This window comes from Scatophagus argus, chromosome 16 (assembly GCF_020382885.2).
Source record: "Scatophagus argus isolate fScaArg1 chromosome 16, fScaArg1.pri, whole genome shotgun sequence".
NCBI lineage: Eukaryota > Metazoa > Chordata > Actinopteri > Scatophagidae > Scatophagus > Scatophagus argus.
Window position 1 is genome coordinate 10,932,228 of NC_058508.1, and position 21,914 is coordinate 10,954,141.

Genomic DNA, 21,914 nt, shown 5'->3' on the forward strand with positions numbered 1-21,914 from the left:
TGTTACTAATTCAACTTCTACTCTGGAGTCCTTGTGCTTTCTCGTCCCGCAGGTTCCCATGGATCGTGGTTGGACCTCCTGCTGCATTCCTGCTTGAAACCTACTGCGATAACTACTGTTTAATCATAATCTATTTTAATAGATTACTAAACTTAAACTTAAAACTTTATTTGTCTGTATATTTTTGCATGCACCGAAATTCTTTTCTGCATTTAATCCATCACTGATTGAACACACATGCAACATGCAGTGAAACACACAGGAGGAGTGGGTGGCTGCTGTCAGGTGCCCAGGGAGCAGTTGGAGGTTAAGTGCCTTCCTCAAGGGCACATCAGCCAACTAATGGAAGTGGGGAGAGGATTGATGAATCACTCCACAACACCCAAATTTTTTCCTGCCAGTCCAGGGGGAATCGAACTGACTTCTTCAACCTCTAGGCCACGGCTACTCTGTACAGCTACTACCATTATTGTTACTACTATTGTTATCATAGTCACCACAGTATCTTCTGTATACTTGTGTATATGTAACGTAAATCATGAAGCAGAAAGAACTTGATATTGTTTAAAGGTCAAAGATTTTCCTCAGCAGTATTTAGCTGTCCAGGTCGTTGAGGAAGTCTTCTCCAAACGTGATCATCTGTCTCAGTGCACACAGTATTGGAGCATCAACATCCTCAGTCGTGGTGCTTTCTGATTCATAGTTCTTCACAAGAAAGATGCAGTTCAATGGAAGGCCCAGCAACGTGCTGAATTGTTCAGCCTAAGTTTAAAAATTACAGCATTTTAGTTTATCAGCAGCACATATTGAACAATTGTTTAAGAGACTCAGAAACAGAAACTTACCTGTTCCTTCAGGTACTTGCTCTTGTAGATATTCTTTAGATCTTGTTTAACCTCAGGACAGGCTTCATCAACCTTGGTGAGAATCACCAGTTGAGGAATCCCTGACGATTGAAAATTGTAATCAGTACTTTAAGTATTTGTGTTACTGGTATTTTAATTCATAAAACAGCATAAGGCGCCATTAGTCCAACTGTGGGCTCTGTTCTTACCCATCTCACTGGCTGCTAGTCTGACTTCTCTCATCTTCTTCACAACTTCATCACTTATCAAAGATGCAAAACCAGCAGGAAGGACAGAAACCAGGACGTGAACACGATCATTCAGAGTGGGAGACGAGTTGTAACTGGGATCACCCTCTGAGATCTGCTGCCCAGGAATGAACTGGAACAATTATAAAACACAGTCGTGGTGTTTTTAATGAACAATGCAGTCATTTTAATTGATAATCTGTTTAATCCTTTAATCTGTTTAAAGTTTTACAATGAGTGAGTCCCTGCCTTGTGTGTCTCATGCACATAAGGGTGCAAACGCGCAAAGATGACACAAAACACATTAGTAGGACCGTCTAACAATACTGTGCATCCTTTGTTATTGTTATATTGTGATCTGATGGATTGCTTTGATTTACACTCTCCAAGTACCTGATTGCCAGTTCGTCACCAGCACACACCTCTTGTGTGTTTAAACTACTCAGTTATTTGGGTTCTTGCTCGTTTTGTGGTTTTTGCCTTTGCCTCACCTGGCTGATTTGTTTACCTGTGTGGACTGGAGAACAAATGTACCAAACTGCTTTGGATAGATTAAAGGCTCTGAGTATGTGAGAAGTCCTGGTTCTGTGTTATGCTTTTGGATCCTGTTCACCCACTACAACATTCATGGTTTGAATGATATGACAGTGAATGCAAAAGTAAATTTTGTTTATTTACAATAAAACTCCACAAGGCTCCTTTGAGTAAAGTCAAAGTTCATAGTACTGTACCTTGTAACCTTCTTTCACGTGTCCCTTCAGGGCCAATTTCAGGTCCTCCAGACAAACTCCGTTGCTCTCATTTTTCTCTAAGCCCATGATGTCAGTCATAACGAAAGGATAAAAGTGGTTTGCATCTTTGTGGAAATGGAAGGTTTTATACTGCAAAACAGAATGTGAAATTATTTGAATCATTTCATCAAATACTCAATAAATACATGAGTCCTACATACACGAGAAATACTAATACTAAGAAAATCAAAGCTCATCTCGGCCCCAAAACCAAACGATAGAAACTCCAAGACTGTTTCCTCCCAAAGTCTTCCTTCCTTTCAATTTCAAACAATACACAGTTGATAGGAATTTCATCATTTCAGATGTGCTTGGTTTGTTTCTTTGTGCATGTCCATATTACTAAGGTTTAAGAGGCTCAATAGATGCATTTACTAGGATTTAATGATTGACTTAACATTAGCTCTGTGTTGAATATAATTTCTCTCTCCAATTTGTATCACCTCATTCCAGCGATTATTTTTCTCACTCAAAACATGTTTGGGAAAAAAGTGCAACAAAATTGGATCAATGATTGATAATCATCATAGGACATACACTCATATGGTTAGTAATCCTAGATTACTAATCATATGTTAGTAATGTTGTTACTTATTACAAGTCATGAATCACTACAATCAACAGCTGTTACTTACTATTTGGGTAAAGCTCTTCCCACTGATTGTGTCTGACAAAGCTTGACCACTGATTCTTCCTTGTAAGACAGAGTCAACAGAGTTGATGAAACTGGACTTCCTAGCACCGACTGGTCCATGAAGCAGAATTCTGAGAGAACGGACTTCTTTGTTTTGAGGTTGGTAAGAGTTCACAAAATTAAGGTTTTCATTGTTCCTGTTTATTGAAGAAAAATATCATAATGATCATCATAAATGACTGCTTTTATTAATGAATACACAATATTCATGTTGTTATTGTTCTGTTGTCACACACCAACCATTGTAGTCTGGACTCAGAGCCGAGGCTCAAAGCCGCAAATCATTAAATACTAAGTTTTAGCTGTGTCTAATTGTTCAGGAAAAATCTTCTCTCAAAGTCCGGTAGAATCATCAACAGGAGACAGGATTCTGAGCAGCAAAGACTTTAATGTCGACAAAAAGGAAAGCTTGTTCACAATGCACGCCGAGTATACATGAAGGGCTCTGAATAAAACGGCTTGAGGCTTCACCTTATCTACCTTAAGGTCTGGACCTTTCCACGCCTATTGTCCATCCGTTTACCATCTTTATTTTTACACCATTAAGTCATCTTTTTGCCCTGGGTCAGCCCTGGGTCAGTTGGGGACATTTTTACACCATTAGGTTAGCTTGCCCTGGGTTAGCTGGGTACTTTCCCCAGGCCATTATTTTTTATTTATCTTGCACCTATCCACCACCTTGTCTTATTTCAGGGTCCATCCACTGATTTCTTTATTTTTTAATTACTTCTGAAGCACAGTTTACACCAATGTTTCTCTTCCCTTGGCCAGCTTCCAGTTTTAGCCTAAGTCACAGCTGGCCTAAGACACTCTTTGTATAAGATTTTTTTAAAAAGAATTGTTTTATGCAAGATTACAATAAGATGTTCTTTTAAGGCTTACGATGATTAGAATGGGGTTACTTAGACAGTGTTTTACTACCATAGACAGCATTTCACTATCATAAACAGTTCACAACTACACAGTTTTTACCTTCCATAGCTTCCATACAGGCCCTTAAACAGTTGTACCTTTTTAATACAGCTGTATCTTGCTTTTCTTTCAATCAAAATCAGAACATAACATGACTACTTCATGCTATCATATGGCATTGCATACTACAACTTTAGCTCATCACAACTTAATTAGGAATTATATCACACCATCCAAAGTACCAACACCCCATTAGAGTAATGTGTTAAAGAGCAGGACCACATATCAAGAGCACTCACTATACTCACTTTGGCAAAGGCCTCCACGGCTGACTTGGTGCTGCAAGGCAAATAACATAAGGTGATTTACAGTAAGACAAAACTGTGTTTCAAAACAACTTCACCAACATTATGCACTATTATTGTTATCATTTTTGATATTGAACTACTTATTATTTTGTAATACCCAGAACACCTGAAGGTGACAGTGAAAGTCAGTACTCACCTCCTCCCATAGCTGCAGCTAGAAAGAATGAGTCACAAGATAAATTTGGGGCGTCTTCAGACAAACAAACAAACAAATCTGTTTTCTTTCCTTTCTGCAAGACTGATTATATAAAACCATGTTAGATGGGGAAACGTCTCTGTGGTGGAACTGCTAACCGTCATGGGTGTCCCCCAGCATATTGCCTAGAGTGTCCTGAGTCTCCCTCTCAGTGCTCCTCTGTCTGTCTGTCTGTCTGTCCCTGTCTATGTCTGTGCGTTAGTGTGGCTGTGGCTTTCTCCTGCTAACCTTCCCAGCTCCTGGCTCCCTGATCACCTGCTGCACCCCTGCTGAGCTCATCAGCCTGCAGTATAACTGCACCACAGGTCTTCACTCATCCTTCATTGCTTCCTTCATTGCTGTTTCAGCTACCAGTTAGACTCACATTCCTGGGCCACTTAACTCCTGTGATTTTTGAAAATGTGTTGTTTCTGCATTTTGTGATGACACTCACTCATTTTTTCCCTGTGCCTGATGATCAATACGATCCCATCTGGTTTCCTACCTGCTTTCCAGCCTGCCACGCCCTATTGCTCTGTTTTCTTGTTTCAGTCCAGTCGCTCTGTTGTGGCTGTGATCTTATCATCATTCTAACTAACCCATCCTCAAATTTTTACAATGAAGTTATTTCCATGGACAATTGCAATTTTGCTGTATTAAATGATATTATATTATATCATATTATAAACCAACCATTGCAACAACATATTTTACTGTATTATCAGTGATTACTGATGATGCAACAATTAAAAGTTATTTTTTTTCCTTTCCGTATTTCTTCAATACCACAACAAGATTGAAAGAAAAGCTTTAGTATTTCAACATATATCAGACTAATCCCAGGTTTTACCAAAACACAAAAATTATTGGTGAAATATGTCAAAACATAACTGCATTTAAATAAATATTTCAAGTTCAGTAAATAGCTAGAAAAATATAAAGAAAAGTCTCGGCTCTGCAGTATATACAAAAAATGTCTTCCCTGAAAGTATGTTGAATAATGTAAGCATCATAAATAGATGGCAAATCAAATAAATAAAACAAGTAAAACATGACCAAAGAAACTAGCGTCATGTTGGCTTCGTAATCACACAGCATATGTTAGAACCATATCTGAGCATCGACACAGCAGAAAGTCCTTACCTCTGGGTTGCTTTGGAGAGAGTGACACTGGAGACCTGAGAGGAGGGGAGGCATTTTAAGATCTCATACTTTCACTTTCATTACAATGATTCTGATTTCTGGCCAGTCATCCTGACCAGAGGCCATTTTGGTACTTTCCCTCCACCACTGATTTACCATCAAGTAACACTTGAAGACTTTTATCTTATTGGCAGTTGTACTTTTCCTCAAAAGTGTTGAAATGTATATGTAATGTGAAATATAACAAGATTACTTCTCAGGACAAGAAAAGAAAGATCAAGAAAGTATATTGCAAATGTATTGTATTAAGTTATAACAGAGCATGAAAATTACACAACATTTTGTCTTCACAATCACAATGGTATGTTTTAAAGTCATATCTGAGCAGAGACATGAGAGAAAATGTCTGACTTATTTTTGTGGCTTCTTCATCTGCTTTCACTCTCTTTTTTCAAATTCATTTTACAGCAAACTAGAACATGTAGTCATTCAATATGCAGGATTAAACCTGTTTTGAACCTGTAACCAATGTAATCACAAACATCCAAAACTAACCTGCACCCTCAGATTCCATGATCAGCACAAATGCTAACTTCTGGGAGATACAAACAGATACATCAAGTTACTGTTCAAAACTCCCACTCACTCCCTTATCTTGCTTCAGTCCAGCCTTCTTTTCATTTCCTCTCACCCATCTCCAAACCTAAACACTGCAAAAGTATGTTTTTGTATTGTGTATATACTGTAACAAGACAGACTTTATAAACAAATAAAACAAAATAAATACAGTGAGTGAAACAATACCCACAATAAATTAACTACATTTTGTCTTCACACACATTGGCATATTTTACAGTAATATCCAAGGACAGATAAAGGATAAGGAAAGTATCTAAAATTACTAAAATGGTTCTGTTCAGAGTGATAGTGCAATGATCATTTTTTCACTTTCAGTTTACAGCCAACTTGAATGTGCAGTCATTAAAATATGCCAAAACCTGAGATGAAAAAGCTGAAGACATAAAAAAAAACAGTAGATTTGCTAAGAGTGAATCATAAAGACTGATGGAAATTTGGCAAGATGTAGAAATAAATTTGATTTGATGAGCTGCCACAAATGCAAGGTCACTTTAAGATGAATTGATGACATATATACAAATATCTTGAGAGACGTGCATAATAATTTTTCACATTTCTTGCAGCACCACCATGAAGTTTAAGCCATAAATACAAATTTCTGCAATTTCGGGGCTACAGAACATAAACCGTGATAACTTTGATCCATTTGAGCTTTCATTTGAGCATCCATTTGAGCCATCATCAGCTCAAATGTTGCTATGTTTTATTTCATGACCAAACAGCTGCAGGGAGAATGAACAGTAAAACTGTTCTCTCAATGAAATGACAGAAGAAATTATATAAATTCTGTCATACAAATAATCCAAAAATGACCAACAATGAAACACAAGGAGGAATAAAAAACAAGAAAAAAAATGACAGACAGATGATAATTGTTTTTTTTATTTATTTATTTATTGGTGTGGTTGTTGGCTTATATCCCCTCAATTAAATAAAAATGTTACACTGATGCTTAATAAAACTGTCCATAGTGTAATGCCTCATTTGAATAAGCACAATTTGCGTTATATTGTTCAGTATCAAAAGATTGTTGTAGAGCAAGTAAGGCTAATAATAGACTACAAATAAGCATTATTCTTCCCCAGTCACAGTGAGGACGGTTTCACAATCGCTTGTAGACGTAGATGAGTCTGCGGCAGCACGGACAGCGATGCTCTACGTCCTGACAGGAATCAATGCAGAATGGGATACAACAGCAAAGAAAAAACCTGCAAGAGGAAACAAGGTGATTTAGAACTTTTCAGTTTTGGTTCTAAAGTAATAAGATTCATTTTTAATATTTCAAAAAAAATTGTATCTTGTGGAAAAAGCACAACACAGAAACTATCAACTAGAGAAAGAAGGCGAGTCCAGCACAGATGGCCCAGGTCAACAGACCTGCTGCGTGCTGTGTCCTGGTGATCACTGTCTGGTGGCAGTGGGGACACACAGTTTGTCCTGGGACGTCACGTAGTACAGGTGTTACCACCACGTCAGTCACTGAAGATGAAAAACAAAAAAAACACACCGAACCTGTAGTGCAATAAAAACATTTGACTAAACAACCAAAGGAGACCACGCAATGAATGAATACACAATGTGCTTTTAAACAACTTTTAAATATAAGGGATAAACATAATGGCAGCATGCACATGAATGAGTGTTGATGTGCCTGGCTGTCACACTGCTTCAGTGTCACTGCATGTACTGAGGGAGCTACATGTCCACATAGCACTGGGCCAGTGTCCCTGCTGTCTCGATGCCCTGAGTCAAAGAAGCAAGCTGGGACAGAAGGTACACATGGAACATATATACAAAGTACTCCATCATAATGAACAGTCTAAGTAAAGCTGTGACTGGATGTTTTCTGAAATTTATTATCTTCCGCACAGGGATGCTGGGAGGACAAAACACCTGAGGCAGCCTCCGTTCCTCCATAAAAGGAGGCAGGCGACTGTAGCAAACCCATTTCTCTTGTTCTGTATTTGTTGTTTCTTGTTTTGTGTGTGTAATGTATGTATGTATGTAAAAAATGTAATTATATGTTACGCCCGTTATTGAGTTAACGGTTGTTTTGTAAATAGGGAGATTTTATTTTGAAAATCACTACATCGCACTGACTCCTTGTGTGGCGTTGCCGGGGAAACCAAAAAACTGTTGGGATAGAAAGGAATTAACGGCAAACGAGAAAAGTAAGTTACAGGAGAAAATTTTTTAAGACAGCAAAACAGAAACGACACAACATCTAAATTGATTATTGCAACCCCCCGAGGAGGCACAAGGTTGGTGTGTGTTGATTTTTAATTATTTTTGAATTAACTAATTATTTGTTATACATGTATATACACTTTATATGTAAACTCTTTGATTGAAACGTATTGTGAATGTTAACCGTTTATTGTGGACAGAGGTGGAAACGGAGATGTGATCGTTTTGTTTGTTTTTTGTTTGTTTGTCAGTTCTCACGTTGGTTCATAGAGCTGGTTTATGGATCGGCAATAAACCTTAAAACCATCAGTCGAGTCTCTCACCATCTTTCGGAGGGTATGCTACAGTGAGAACTTCACCCAGCAATCGACCGTTGGCATCATTGTCGCTTGCGGCATTCGTCTGTGAACTCAACGATTAACGGCAAGGCAAGGCACAGAGCAGCGCTGCAGCAACGCGTAGTGAAGTGACGGTTAAGGGACGGTGAGGAACACAACTATAGTCAGAATGGATGCTTTAAATGAACAGATAAATAAATTACAAACAGAAATTGATGAAAGTAAAGGCTTGCTAAATCAAAAGGATGAAGAAGGCTCGTCAAAGCAGGAATTAAAGGAACTAACTGAAATGGAAAAAATACAACTAGTTGAGCTTCAACACAAAATAGATTACACCGAAGAATTAAGGTCATTACGACATTCAGAACGCAAAAGTGTGCCCACTGAGAAATTTCTTGGCTATCAAAAGGAGGAACAGAGTAAAAAGGAAAGGAGATTGCTTAGTCTTTATGAACAATGGAAAATTCAAATCAGATCTGCCAAAGAAGACTTAAAGAAAAACGCTTCAGATATGGAACTGGCTAACATGGCAGACACCATTGAAAATGGAAAAGATGACATTCTGAAAGCTTACAATGAAATAAGACATGGTGTCATACCAACCACTGATCTGAGACGCAGAATAGATGCTTGTGAGGCTGTCACCAGAGACATTATGAAAATAATCAATGAACGCATATCTGGAATAGATGATTACTTTGATGCAGAACGTGAAAGGCGCAAACTACACGAGCATGACTATGCCCACTCCGTATATGGGACTGCTTCTCAGTCTGCTAGCAGTCACTTATCTGAAACATCAATCCTGACTGCAAAGAGGGCTGAAGCAGCCGCAGAGCTCGCTGCAAAGGAGGCTCAATGTAAACTAATGGAGGAAGAAAGAAAACAAAAGGAAAAAATAAGAATGATGGAGTCTGAATTAGAACGTTTACAAGCAGAAAGGGACATAGTGGTTGCACGTGTCAGATTGGAAAGCTATGACAGAGAAATCAGACAGGAAACTGACAATCAGCCCTTACAGCAAATAAACAGTATATACAACAGACATAACCCTGCCACTCACTTTGTGTATTCCCAAGACCCTTCCATTGTTCCACCAAATCCCTCCACTGATATCTCCTCTCTAGCCCAAGCGATACAAGACAGCATAACCATCAACAGACTCCCCATGCCAATGCCCACAGTGTTTAGTGGAGACCCTATCCACTACATTGAATGGAGAGCTTCATTCATGTCACTGATGGATAAAAAAGGTATCTCATCAGCTGACAAACTTTATTATTTAAAGAAACATGTCAGTGGTCCTGCTCACAAATGTATTGAAGGCACCTTTTATAGAAATGATGATGAAGCATACAGAGATGCATGGAATAAGCTCAATCAACGCTACGGACAGCCATTTGTTATCCAAAGGGCCATCAGGGACAAGCTATCAAAATGGCCAAAGGTACATGCTAAAGATGCTGAAGGATTAAGGGCCTTTTCTGATTTCCTAAATGCTTGTCACCAAGCCATGCCTCATGTGAAAGGTTTAGAAATACTGAATGATTGTGAAGAAAACCAAAAGCTAACACTGAAAATTCCTGATTGGCTAGCAGTCCGTTGGAACCGTCGGGTTTCAATGGTCCTCATGGAAGGTTTAGATTTCCCCACCTTTGAAGACTTTGCCACATTTGTGTCAGTAGAAGCTGAGATAGCATGTAACCCAATCACTTCCCTGCATGCTCTGCACTCATTGAGCTCATCCTATGACAGAAGAAGCACAAATGATACAAAGGGAAGTAAAGTAAGCGTCTTCAGCACTCAAACCAATGCAAACATTGAAAACTTCAGATCAAACAATGGAAAAGAAAAGCCTGTCTGCATGTGGTGCAAAGACGACAAGCGTCAACTGTCCAAGTGCACAAAGTTCAAAGAAAAATCCCTTGATGAACGACGAATATTCATAAAAGACAATAAACTGTGTTATGGATGTGTCAAACCAGGTCACTGCGCCAAGGAATGTCGTCACCGTCACACTTGTGAGCTATGTAAAGGAAGGCATCCCACCTGTCTGCATGATGAAAATTATAAAAGGCATGAGGTGAAAAACAAACCTGTAGTCATGGAGAGAGAAAATTCTACAGGTGATGTAGACGCAGCTTCAAACAAATGTGCAAATGAAATCGTTACAGCTAGCCCACTCTGCGTCACTAAAGAGGGTGGGTCATGCAGCACATCCATGATTGTTCCTGTGTGGGTCTCCTCTGACACACAACCATTCAAAGAGAAGCTCATCTACGCATTGTTAGACACCCAGAGTGACAGCACCTTCATTGAGAGAGAGATAAGTGATGAATTACAACCAAACTCTTCCCCTGTGCAACTGAAACTCACTACTATGATGGGAGACAGCATGATAATGAAAAGTGAAAGAGTAGATGGACTCCGTGTAAGAGGCTATAATTCAGGTGTTTACATTGACCTTCCTTCTTCATATACAAAAGATTGCATCCCCATGAACCGAGATCACATACCTACCCATCAAACAGCGAAACAATGGCCCCACCTAGCAGCAATCGCAGATCAGATGCCACCTCTCCTAAGCTGTGAGGTAGGACTTCTCATTGGGTATAACTGTCCCAGAGCTATAAAACCCAGACAAATGATTAGTGGAAAAGACAGTGAACCCTACGGTGTACTTACAGACTTAGGGTGGAGCATTGTGGGCTGCTCTACACCTGGCCTTAACGAAGGACACTCCAGCCTTTGTCACAGAGTCACAGTAAAGGAACTCCCTCCAGTAACACCACTAGATGTGATAAACGTCCTGGAGTCAGACTTTAAGGACACCAAAGGAGATGACAAAATTGTCTCACAAGAGGATCTCATGTTCTTGAGCAAACTCAAAGATGGAATAAAGAAAAATGCTCAGGGACATTATGAGATGCCTCTACCATTTAGAAAACGGCCATCCTTACCTGATAATAAAAGGCTTGCTGAAATCAGGCTTAGTCATTTACGGCGGAAGTTCAGCAGGGATGAGAAATACAAAAGAGACTACACAATATATATGAAGGAAATCATAGAGAGGGGTGATGTGGAAGAGGTACCTGCAGATGCAGCTCAAGGTGAGCGATGGTATATTCCACATCATGGCATTTATCACCCTCAGAAGCCCGATAAACTGCGCATTGTGTTTGACTGCTCTGCAAAATACTGTGGCACAAGCCTAAATGAACACCTGCTCCCAGGACCAGATATGATTAACAACCTAACAGGCATCCTAATAAGGTTCAGACAACATCCCATTGCTCTTCTATGTGATATAGAGAAAATGTTTCACCAATTTCACGTCCAGGAGGAAGACCGCAACTACCTCCGGTTCCTCTGGTGGAAGGATGGAGACACAACCACACAACCTCAGGAATATCGTATGAAAGTACACCTTTTTGGTGCAGTGTCATCCCCTGGGTGTGCGAACTATGGACTAAAATATCTAGCTAAGGAACACAGCCACTCCCATCCAGTAGGAGCCCAATTTGTTGCAAAAGACTTTTATGTAGATGACGGAGTCACAAGTGTTGACAATGTGGAAAAGGCCATTCAGTTGGCACAGGAAGGAAGAGAAATCTGTGCCAAAGGTGGTCTCCGTCTCCACAAATTTGTGTCTAACAACCATGCTGTATTACAAAGCCTACCTTCTTCAGAGTGCGCAGCAGAAGCAAAGACAAAGGACCTAACCTTTAATGACTCACTAGAGAGAGCCTTAGGAATTCAATGGAGTATAAAGGAGGACAGCTTCAGATTCAACAGCATCTTAAAGAACCAACCAGCCACACGCAGAGGCATATTATCCACTGTCGCATCCATTTATGACCCTCTTGGTTTTCTAGCACCATATGTCCTCAATGGGAAGAGAATCCTCCAGGAAATGTGCAACCAAGGCACTGGCTGGGATGAAGTCCTGCCAGAAAGGCTAAAACCACGGTGGGAGAGTTGGCAACATGACTTCGTCAACTTACAGAAGATAAACATACCTCGCTGTTACTTACCTGTTAACTTCGGAGAAGTTGTGGAGACTGAATTACACCATTTCTCAGATGCGAGCACCAGTGGATATGGGCAGTGCTCTTATCTGAGAGTCAAGAACAAGAAAGGAGAGATTCACTGTTCCCTCATGATAGGAAAGGCCCGTGTTTCTCCCACAAAGGTGACTACAATACCACGACTCGAATTAACAGCAGCGGTGGTTTCAGTCTCTATCAGCAATATGCTTAGAGAAGAAATGAGAATTGTTGATTTGAAAGAATACTTTTGGACTGACTCAAAGGTAGTGTTGGGCTACATAAATAACGATGCGCGACGATTTCACACCTTTGTCGCCAACCGGATCCAGAAGATCCGCCATTGCACAGATCCCCAGCAATGGCGCTATGTTTCCACAGATGAGAATCCAGCAGATAGCGCATCCAGAGGTAAAACTGTAAATGAACTACTTACCTCCAACTGGTTCACTGGCCCCATGTTTCTCTGGGAAAAAGAAATACCCATAGTAAATGATGCAGTGCCAGACCTATCTATAGGGGATCCAGAAGTCAAAAAGGCACAAGCCCTACAAACGAAAACCACAGAAATAATGACTCTTGGTGACCTTCTGTCCAAGTTCTCATCATGGTCCCGAGCTACCAGAGCCATAGCCCATCTGCTTCGGCGAGCTAAAAAAGTCACATCACATGCTCTTTCTACAGTGAGCGAAAGAGAAAGTGCTGAGCGTGTCATAATTCATGATCTGCAAAAGCAAGCATATGAAGAGGACATCAAAATATTGAGCAAAGGCAGACTCAGCGATGCTTCATTACGGACTCTCCTCTACGAAGCTATGGCCATAGTCAACAGTCGACCCCTTACTGTGGATAACTTAAACTGCCCTGACAGCCTTGAACCACTCACTCCCAATCATCTGATCAACATGAAAGCCAGTACAGCACTCCCTCCTCCAGGCACATTTTCTAGAGAGGACTTGTATGGAGTAAAAAGATGGCGTCGTGTACAGTTTCTAGTGGAACAGTTCTGGAGTAGGTGGAAGCGAGAATATCTGCACAACATCACTACAAGACAGCGGTGGCACACACCGAGGAGAAATCTAAAGGTGGGTGATATAGTGATTGACAAAGATGAACTGTCACCCAGAAGTGAATGGAGACTCGCAAGAGTCATAGAAACTATTAGTAGTAAGGATGGACTTGTAAGAAGAGTAAAAATCTCAGTAGGAGATAAAAGTCTGAACAAGAAATGTGAGCGTCTTGCAAAACTTTCCATATTAGAGCGCCCAGTGCAGAAGTTAGTTCTGTTGTTTGAGGCTTCTTAAGCTTTTGGCTACAGAAGAGCTATGTTGTTCTTATTGAGAAAATTATTCATAGTTCACTTAATATGGAACATTCATAATTTTGGTGGGAGTGTAGCAAACCCATTTCTCTTGTTCTGTATTTGTTGTTTCTTGTTTTGTGTGTGTAATGTATGTATGTATGTAAAAAATGTAATTATATGTTACGCCCGTTATTGAGTTAACGGTTGTTTTGTAAATAGGGAGATTTTATTTTGAAAATCACTACATCGCACTGACTCCTTGTGTGGCGTTGCCGGGGAAACCAAAAAACTGTTGGGATACCCCCCGAGGAGGCACAAGGTTGGTGTGTGTTGATTTTTAATTATTTCTGAATTAACTAATTATTTGTTATACATGTATATACACTTTATATGTAAACTCTTTGATTGAAACGTATTGTGAATGTTAACCGTTTATTGTGGACAGAGGTGGAAACGGAGATGTGATCGTTTTGTTTGTTTTTTGTTTGTTTGTCAGTTCTCACGTTGGTTCATAGAGCTGGTTTATGGATCGGCAATAAACCTTAAAACCATCAGTCGAGTCTCTCACCATCTTTCGGAGGGTATGCTACAGCGACCCTCCCAGTGTTATTTTCCCAGCTCCATTCAACTCACCTCCTCTGCGTGTTTCCTCAGCGCTTTCTCCCGCTCATACTGGGTGATGAGCTGCTCGTTGTCCTCCTTCAGCAGCTCCAGCTCCACTTCGTGCTCCTGGTTCTCCGCGAACACCGAGTCCAGGTTTTCCAGGACGGCCACGACCAGCGGCATCAGCTCCTTCACCACGTCTTCGTCGTATTTGCCGATGAGCCTCTCGAACTCGCGGTAGATGGAGTTGGCCAGGCCCGATACCCGCTCAGACATCATCGCTGATGTCCCCGGGTCGTCCTGGTACACAACCCCGTCTTCCAGCTCCATTTTAGTCCTCTCCCTTTCAGCAAACAGGAGCACTGTGGGTTGTGGTTGTCGTTACCCCGCCACTATGAACACCGTTATCCGCTCAGCTGAAAGCAGCGTTTCCCTAAATAAACGTACACATTGAGGACATTACACGGCTGGGCTGTTACGATGCAAGATAGGCTACGTGGATTTCTTCCTCTTTTACCTTCACTTGTCCCGTGCTGCTTTCAAATACTCCTCCAAAGCTTGTACTTCTCTGTTCACTGAAGGACCGAAAACCCCGAAGTGCCCAAACATATTATTGTCTTGTGAAATTCAAGTATCCACATTTTAAACACATAAATCATCCATTGGGGAGTGCTTTACAGTTTTCTGTGCTATTTGTCTCGTTTTCAAAAATGCGTGTAGTAGCTATCAAAAGCAATTCCCCGCTCCAAATAGATTTTGTCACCTACTCCTCCATAATAAAAAAGCTATTCCAGAAATACGGAATACCAGTTATGTGCTTTGCTATATTTAGGAGAATGTTGATGCTTTTACACAGAATGACATCCCCTCATCTGGGAGATGATAACGAGGAACGAGCTTTTGGTCCTCTTGGTCTTTTTTTCCCAGGTTGCCTTGTACTCACAATGTTTCCTGTGGAACGTGAAAGCACCATCACAACAGCTGAGTTGTCGACAGGATCACGTGATGACGTCATACCACGCTAACAACGTGAGCGCGTTGTACTGCAATTTGCAGCTGAAATGACAAGAGACATCAACGACTCGATCCATGGTTGAAATGGTTGATTTTACCATCCCGGACTCATACGGGACATCTTAACTCTGAAAGTTGAAACAGCTTTATATTGAGCGATCCACCATCATTGACAGGCGCCCTCAGTCGGGCCCTCTGGGAATATCGTGAAAATATATGGTTTATTAAATACAAACCACACTACATTTGGTATTTTTAACCACACTGAAGCTTTTTTCTGACTTGCAAATGCATTCAGATGAGAAATGATTTTATCAAAGAATTGATTCAATGAATTTGTATAGATTAGTAATCTCAAGACATCCTTAAGGCAACGCTTAAAATAAACCAAACTAAACATTGGAACTCAAGAGAAAACCCCTCAGCTGGGTTTAACCCAGTGATGTCACCGTGACATCACCAACACCAGAGAAACCAGGAAATATTTCAGTTCAGTTTCAATTCAGTTTATTTATATACCATCAATTCACATCAAAAGTTATCACACGTCACTTTCCAACTACAGCAGGTTTAGACCAAACTCTTAGTGAGTGAGTTATTTTTGATCAGGACATGTTTCAATTTTCAACAATTCAAAGGCTGGTCTAGACTGGCTAGTCATGCTGCTCCAGGCTTAGACTGCCAGGGGATCTCCCACAATGCACTGAGCTCTCTCTTCCTCTCCCTCTCCTTCTGCACACATTTATGTCCCATTAATGCCTGTTACTAATTCAACTTCTACTCTGGAGTCCTTGTGCTTTCTCGTCCCGCAGGTTCCCATGGATCGTGGTTGGACCTCCTGCTGCATTCCTGCTTGAAACCTACTGCGATAACTACTGTTTAATCATAATCTATTTTAATAGATTACTAAACTTAAACTTAAAACTTTATTTGTCTGTATATTTTTGCATGCACCGAAATTCTTTTCTGCATTTAATCCATCACTGATTGAACACACATGCAACATGCAGTGAAACACACAGGAGGAGTGGGAGGCTGCTGTCAGGTGCCCAGGGAGCAGTTGGAGGTTAAGTGCCTTCCTCAAGGGCACATCAGCCAACTAATGGAAGTGGGGAGAGGATTGATGAATCACTCCACAACACCCAAATTTTTTCCTGCCAGTCCAGGGGGAATCGAACTGACTTCTTCAACCTCTAGGCCACGGCTACTCTGTACAGCTACTACCATTATTGTTACTACTATTGTTATCATAGTCACCACAGTATCTTCTGTATACTTGTGTATATGTTATGTAAATCATGATGCAGAAAGAACTTGATATTGTTTAAAGGTCAAAGATTTTCCTCAGCAGTATTTAGCTGTTCAGGTCGTTGAGGAAGTCTTCTCCAAACGTGATCATCTGTCTCAGTGCACACAGTATTGGAGCATCAACATCCTCAGTCGTGGTGAGTTCTGATTCATAGTTCTTCACAAGAAAGATGCAGTTCAATGGAAGGCCCAGCAATGTGCTGAATTGTTCAGCCTAAGTTTAAAAATTACAGAATTTTAGTTTATCAGCAGCACATATTGAACAATTGTTTAAGAGACTCAGAAACAGAAACTTACCTGTTCCTTCAGGTACTTGCTCTTGTAGATATTCTTTAGATATTTTTTAACCTCAGGACAGGCTTCATCAACCTTGGTGAGAATCACCAGTTGAGGAATCCCTGATGATTGAAAATTGTAATCAGTACTTTAAGTATTTGTGTTACTGGTATTTTAATTCATCAAACAGCAAAAGGCACCATTAGTCCAACTGTGGGCTCTGTTCTTACCCATCTCACTGGCTGCTAGTCTGACTTCTCTCATCTTCTTCACAACTTCATCACTTATCAAAGACGCAGAACCAGCAGGAAAGACAGAAACCAGGACATGAACACGATCATTCAGAGTGGGAGACGAGTTGTAACTGGGATCACCCTCTGAGATCTGCTGCCCAGGAATGAACTGGAACAATTATAAAACACAGTCATGGTGTTTTTAATGAACAATGCAGTCATTTTAATTGATAATCTGTTTAATCCTTTAATCTGTTTAAAGTTTTACAATGAGTGAGTCCCTGCCTTGTGTGTCTCATGCACATAAGGGTGCAAACTCGCAAAGATGACACAAAACACATTAGTAGGACTGTCTAACAATACTGTGCATCCTTTGTTATTGTTATATTGTGATCTGATGGATTGCTTTGATTTACGCTCCCCGAGTGCCTGATTTCCAGATCATTACCAGCACACACCTCTTGTGTGTTTAAACTACTCAGTTATTTGGGTTCTTGCTCGTTTTGTGGTTTTTGCCTTTGCCTCACCTGGCTGATTTGTTTACCTGTGTGGACTGGAGAACAAATGTACCAAACTGCTTTGGATAGATTAAAGGCTCTGAGTATGTGAGAAGTCCTGGTTCTGTGTTATGCTTTTGGATCCTGTTCACCCACTACAACATTCATGGTTTGAATGATATGACAGTGAATGCAAAAGTAAATTTTGTTTATTTACAATAAAACTCCACAAGGCTCCTTTGAGTAAAGTCAAAGTTCATAGTACTGTACCTTGTAACCTTCTTTCACGTGTCCCTTCAGGGCCAATTTCAGGTCCTCCAGACAAACTCCGTTGCTCGCATTTTTCTCTAAGCCCATGATGTCAGTCATAACGAAAGGATAAAAGTGGTTTGCATCTTTGTGGAAATGGAAGGTTTTATACTGCAAAACAGAATGTGAAATTATTTGAATCATTTCATCAAATACTCATTAAATACATGAGTCCTACATACATGAGCAATACTAATACTAAGAAAATCAAAGCTCATCTCGGCCCCAAAACCAAACGATAGAAACTCCAAGACTGTTTCCTCCCAAAGTCTTCCCTCCTTTCAATTTCAAACAATACACAGTTGATAGGAATTTCATCATTTCAGATGTGCTTAGTTTGTTTCTTTGTGCATGTCCATATTACTAAGGTTTAAGAGGCTCAATAGATGCATCTACTAGGATTTAATGATTGACTTAACATTAGCTTTGTGTTGAATATAATTTCTCTCTCCAATTTGTATCACCTCATTCCAGCGATTATTTTTCTCACTCAAAACATGTTTGGGAAAAAAGTGCAACAAAATTTGATCAATGATTGATAATCATCATAGGACATACACTCATATTCAACATTCAACATTACTAACTCATGTTAGTAATGTTGTTACTTATTAGAAGTCATGAATCACTACAATCAACAGCTGTTACTTACTGTTTGGGTAAAGCTCTTCCCACCGATTGTGTCTGACAAAGCTCGAACACTGATTCTGTCTTGTAAGACAGAGTCAACAGAGCTGATGAAACTGGACTTCCCAGCACCGACTGGTCCATGAAGCAGAATTCTGAGAGAACGGGCTTCTTTGTTTTGAGGTTGGTAAGAGTTCACAAAATTGAGGTTTTCATTGCTCCTGTTTATTGAAGAAAAATATCATAATGATCATCATAAATGACTGCTTTAATTAATGAATACACAATATTCATGTTGTTGTTGTTCTGTTGTCACACACCAACCATTGTAGTCTGGACTCAGAGCCGAGGCTCAAAGCCGCAAATCATTAAATACTAAGTTTTAGCCGTGTCTAATTGTTTAGGAAAAATCTTCTCTCGAAGTCCGGTAGAATCATCAACAGGAGACAGGATTCTGAGCAGCAAAGACTTTAATGTCGACAAAAAGGAGAGCTTGTTCACAATGCACGCCGAGTATACATGAAGGGCTCTGAATAAAATGGCTTGAGGCTTCACCTTATATACCTTAAGGTCTGGACCTTTCCACGCCTATTGTCCATCCCTTTACCATCTTTATTTTTACACCATTAAGTCATCTTTTCGCCCTGGGTCAGTCCTGGGTCAGTTAGGGACATTTTACACCATTAGGTTAGCTCGCCCTGGGTTAGCTGGGTACTTTCCCCAGGCCATTATTTTATTTATCTTGCACACAGTTTTTACCTTCCATAGCTTCCATACAGGCCCTTAAACAGTTGTACCTTTTTAATACAGCTGTATCTTGCTTTTCTTTCAATCAAAATCAGAACATAACATGACTACTTCATGCTATCATATGGCATTGCATACTACAACTTTAGCTCATCACAACTTAATTAGTAATTATACCACACCATCCAAAGTACCAACACCTCATTAGAGTAATGTGTTAAGGAGCAGGACCACATATCAAGAGCACTCACTATACTCACTTTGGCAAAGGCCTCCACTGACTTGGTGCTGCAGGGCAAATAACATAAGGTGATTTACAGTAAGACAAAGCTGTGTTTCAAAACAACTTCACCAACATTATGCACTATTATTGTTATCATTTTTGATATTGAACTACTTATTATTTTGTAATACCCGGAACACCTGGAGGTGAAAGTGAAAGTCAGTACTCACCTCCTCCCATAGTTGCAGCTATAAAGAATGAGTCACAAGTTAATTTGGGGCGTCTTCAGACAAACAAACAGACAAATCTGTTTTCTTTCCTTTCTGCAAGACTGATTATATAAAACCATGTTAGATGGGGAAACGTCTCTGTGGTGGAACTGCTAACCGTCATGGGTGTCCCCCAGCATATTGCCTAGAGTGTCCTGAGTCTCCCTCTCAGTGCTCCTCTGTCTGTCTGTCTGTCTGTCCCTGTCTATGTCTGTGCGTTAGTTTGGCTTTGGCTTTCTCCTGCTCACCTTCCCAGCTCCTGGCTCCCTGATCACCTGCTGCACCCCTGCTGAGCTCATCAGCCTGCAGTATAACTGCACCACAGGTCTTCACTCATCCTTCATTGCTGTTTCAGCTAGCAGTTAGACTCACATTCCTGGGCCACTTAACTCCTGTGATTTTTGAAAATGTGTTGTTTCTGTATTTTGTGATGACACTCACTATTTTTTCCCTGTGCCTGATGATCAATACGATCCCATCTGGTTTCCTACCTGCTTTCTCTCCAGCCTGCCATGCCCTATTGCTCTGTTTTCTTGTTTCAGTCCAGTTGCTCTGTTGTGGCTGTGATCTTATTGTCATTCTAACTAACCCATCCTCAAATTCTTACAATGAAGTTATTTCCATGGACAATTGCAATTTTGCTGTACTAAATTATATTATATTATATTATAAACCAACCATTGCAACGACATATTTTACTGTATTATCAGTGATTACTGATGATGCAACAATTAAAAGTTATTTTTTTCCTTTCCGTATTTCTTCAAAACCACAACAAGATTGAAAGAAAAGCTTTAGTATTTCAACATATATCAGACTAATCCCAGGTTTTACCAAAACACAAAAATTATTGGTGAAATATGTCAAAACATAACTGCATTTAAATAAATGTTTCAAGTTCAGTAAATAGCTAGAAAAATATAAAGAAAAGTCTCGGCTCTGCAGTATATACAAAAAATGTCTTCCCTGAAAGTATGTTGAATAATGTAAGCATCATAAATAAATGGCAAATCAAATAAATAAAACAAGTAAAACATTACCAAAGAAACTAGCGTCATGTTGGCTTTGTAATCACACAGCATATGTTAGAACCACATCTGAGCGTCGACACAGTAGAAAGTCCTTACCTCTGGGTGGCTTTGAAGAGAGTGACACTGGAGACCTGAGAGGAGGGGAGGCAATTTAAAAGCTCATACTTTCACTTTCATTATAATGATTCTGATTTCTGGCCAGTCATCCTGACCAGAGGCCATTTTGGTACTTTCCCCCCACCACTGATTTACCATCAAGTAACACTTGAAGACTTTTATCTTATTGGCAGTTGTACTTTTCCTCAAAAGTGTTGTGAAATATAACAAGATTACTTCTCAGGACAAGAAAAGAAAGATCAAGAAAGTATATTGCAAATGTATTGTATTAAGTTATAACAGAGCATGAAAATTACACAACATTTTGTCTTCACAATCACAATGGTATGTTTTAAAGTCATATCTGAGCAGAGACATGAGAGAAAATGTCTGACTTATTTTTGTGGCTTCTTCATCTGCTTTCACTCTCTTTTTTCAAATTCATTTTACAACACTTACAACTAGAACATGTAGTCATTCAATATGCAGGATTAAACCTGTTTTGAACCTGTAACCAATGTAATCACAAACATCCAAAACTAACCTGCACCCTCAGATTCCATGATCAGCACAAATGCTAACTTCTAGGAGATACAAACAGGTACATCAAGTTACTGTTCAAAACTCCCACTCACTCCCTTATCTTGCTTCAGTCCAGCCTTCTTTTCATTTCCTCTCACCCATCTCCAAACCTAAACACTGCAAAAGTATGTTTTTGTATTGTGTATATACTGTAACAAGACAGACTTTAAATAAAACAAAATAAATACAGTGAGTGAAACAATACCCACAATAAATTAACGACATTTTGTCTTCACACATGCTGGCATATTTTACAGTAATATCCAAGGACAGATAAAGGATAAGGAAAGTATCTACAATTACTGAAATGGTTCTGATCAGAGCGATAGTGCAATGATCATTTTTTCACTTTCAGTTTACAGCCAACTTGAATGTGCAGTCACTAAAATATGCCAAAACCTGAGATGAAA

At 39.9% G+C, this 21,914-nt stretch overlaps 3 protein-coding genes and 1 long non-coding RNA gene across 6 annotated transcripts in view; 1 reads left to right on the top strand and 3 right to left on the bottom strand.

Moving 5' to 3' along the window:
• Window positions 1-140: 140 nt before the first annotated feature.
• Window positions 141-4,487, bottom strand: LOC124073105 (interferon-induced protein 44-like). The gene is made up of 7 exons (XM_046415076.1): window positions 3,995-4,487; window positions 3,799-3,829; window positions 2,520-2,715; window positions 1,825-1,974; window positions 1,055-1,226; window positions 846-946; window positions 141-762 (listed from the first exon to the last, which is right to left on the bottom strand). Exons 1-7 carry the CDS (start codon window positions 4,002-4,004, stop codon window positions 595-597), a joined length of 828 nt encoding a protein of 275 aa, XP_046271032.1. The 5' UTR covers window positions 4,005-4,487; the 3' UTR covers window positions 141-594.
• A 2,254-nt stretch (window positions 4,488-6,741) lies between these two features.
• LOC124072801 (lipopolysaccharide-induced tumor necrosis factor-alpha factor homolog) overlaps window positions 6,742-21,914 on the bottom strand; it is a 31,315-nt gene continuing 16,142 nt past the window's right edge. Inside the window, exon 6 of the mRNA XM_046414496.1 lies at window positions 6,742-7,023. Coding sequence (XP_046270452.1) covers window positions 6,918-7,023 — 106 coding nt within the window. The 3' untranslated portion in view covers window positions 6,742-6,917. The remainder of the gene's footprint in view (window positions 7,024-21,914) is intronic.
• Window positions 7,755-14,243, top strand: LOC124072802. The gene is made up of 2 exons (XR_006845600.1): window positions 7,755-8,076; window positions 14,009-14,243. It is a non-coding gene; the product is annotated as an uncharacterized LOC124072802 (long non-coding RNA).
• Window positions 16,208-21,485, bottom strand: LOC124072800 (interferon-induced protein 44-like). Of its 3 annotated transcripts, none has more exons than XM_046414494.1 (9): window positions 21,467-21,485; window positions 20,923-20,957; window positions 19,757-19,774; window positions 19,564-19,591; window positions 18,582-18,777; window positions 17,891-18,040; window positions 17,121-17,292; window positions 16,912-17,012; window positions 16,208-16,771 (listed from the first exon to the last, which is right to left on the bottom strand). In XM_046414494.1, the coding sequence occupies exons 3-9, from the start codon at window positions 19,764-19,766 to the stop codon at window positions 16,661-16,663; spliced, it is 768 nt and encodes a 255-aa protein (XP_046270450.1). In that variant the 5' UTR covers window positions 19,767-19,774; window positions 20,923-20,957; window positions 21,467-21,485; the 3' UTR covers window positions 16,208-16,660. The 3 variants fall into 3 exon arrangements, with proteins under 3 accessions (XP_046270450.1, XP_046270448.1, XP_046270449.1); XM_046414492.1 differs by having other exon boundaries at window positions 16,208-16,828; XM_046414493.1 differs by lacking the exon at window positions 21,467-21,485 and having other exon boundaries at window positions 16,208-16,828; window positions 20,836-20,935.

Excerpts from the sequence above, each read along its gene's own strand:
- LOC124073105 (XM_046415076.1), bottom strand. Across the intron at positions 2,716-3,798 it reads CCGTGGAGGCCTTTGCCAAA|GAACAATGAAAACCTTAATT; the intron begins GTGAGTATAGTG and ends TTCAATAAACAG. Across the intron at positions 763-845 it reads GCAAGTACCTGAAGGAACAG|GCTGAACAATTCAGCACGTT; the intron begins GTAAGTTTCTGT and ends TTTTAAACTTAG.
- LOC124072800 (XM_046414492.1), bottom strand. Across the intron at positions 18,041-18,581 it reads GGAAGAGCTTTACCCAAACA|TATAAAACCTTCCATTTCCA; the intron begins GTAAGTAACAGC and ends TCTGTTTTGCAG. Across the intron at positions 17,013-17,120 it reads ACTAGCAGCCAGTGAGATGG|GGATTCCTCAACTGGTGATT; the intron begins GTAAGAACAGAG and ends TTCAATCATCAG.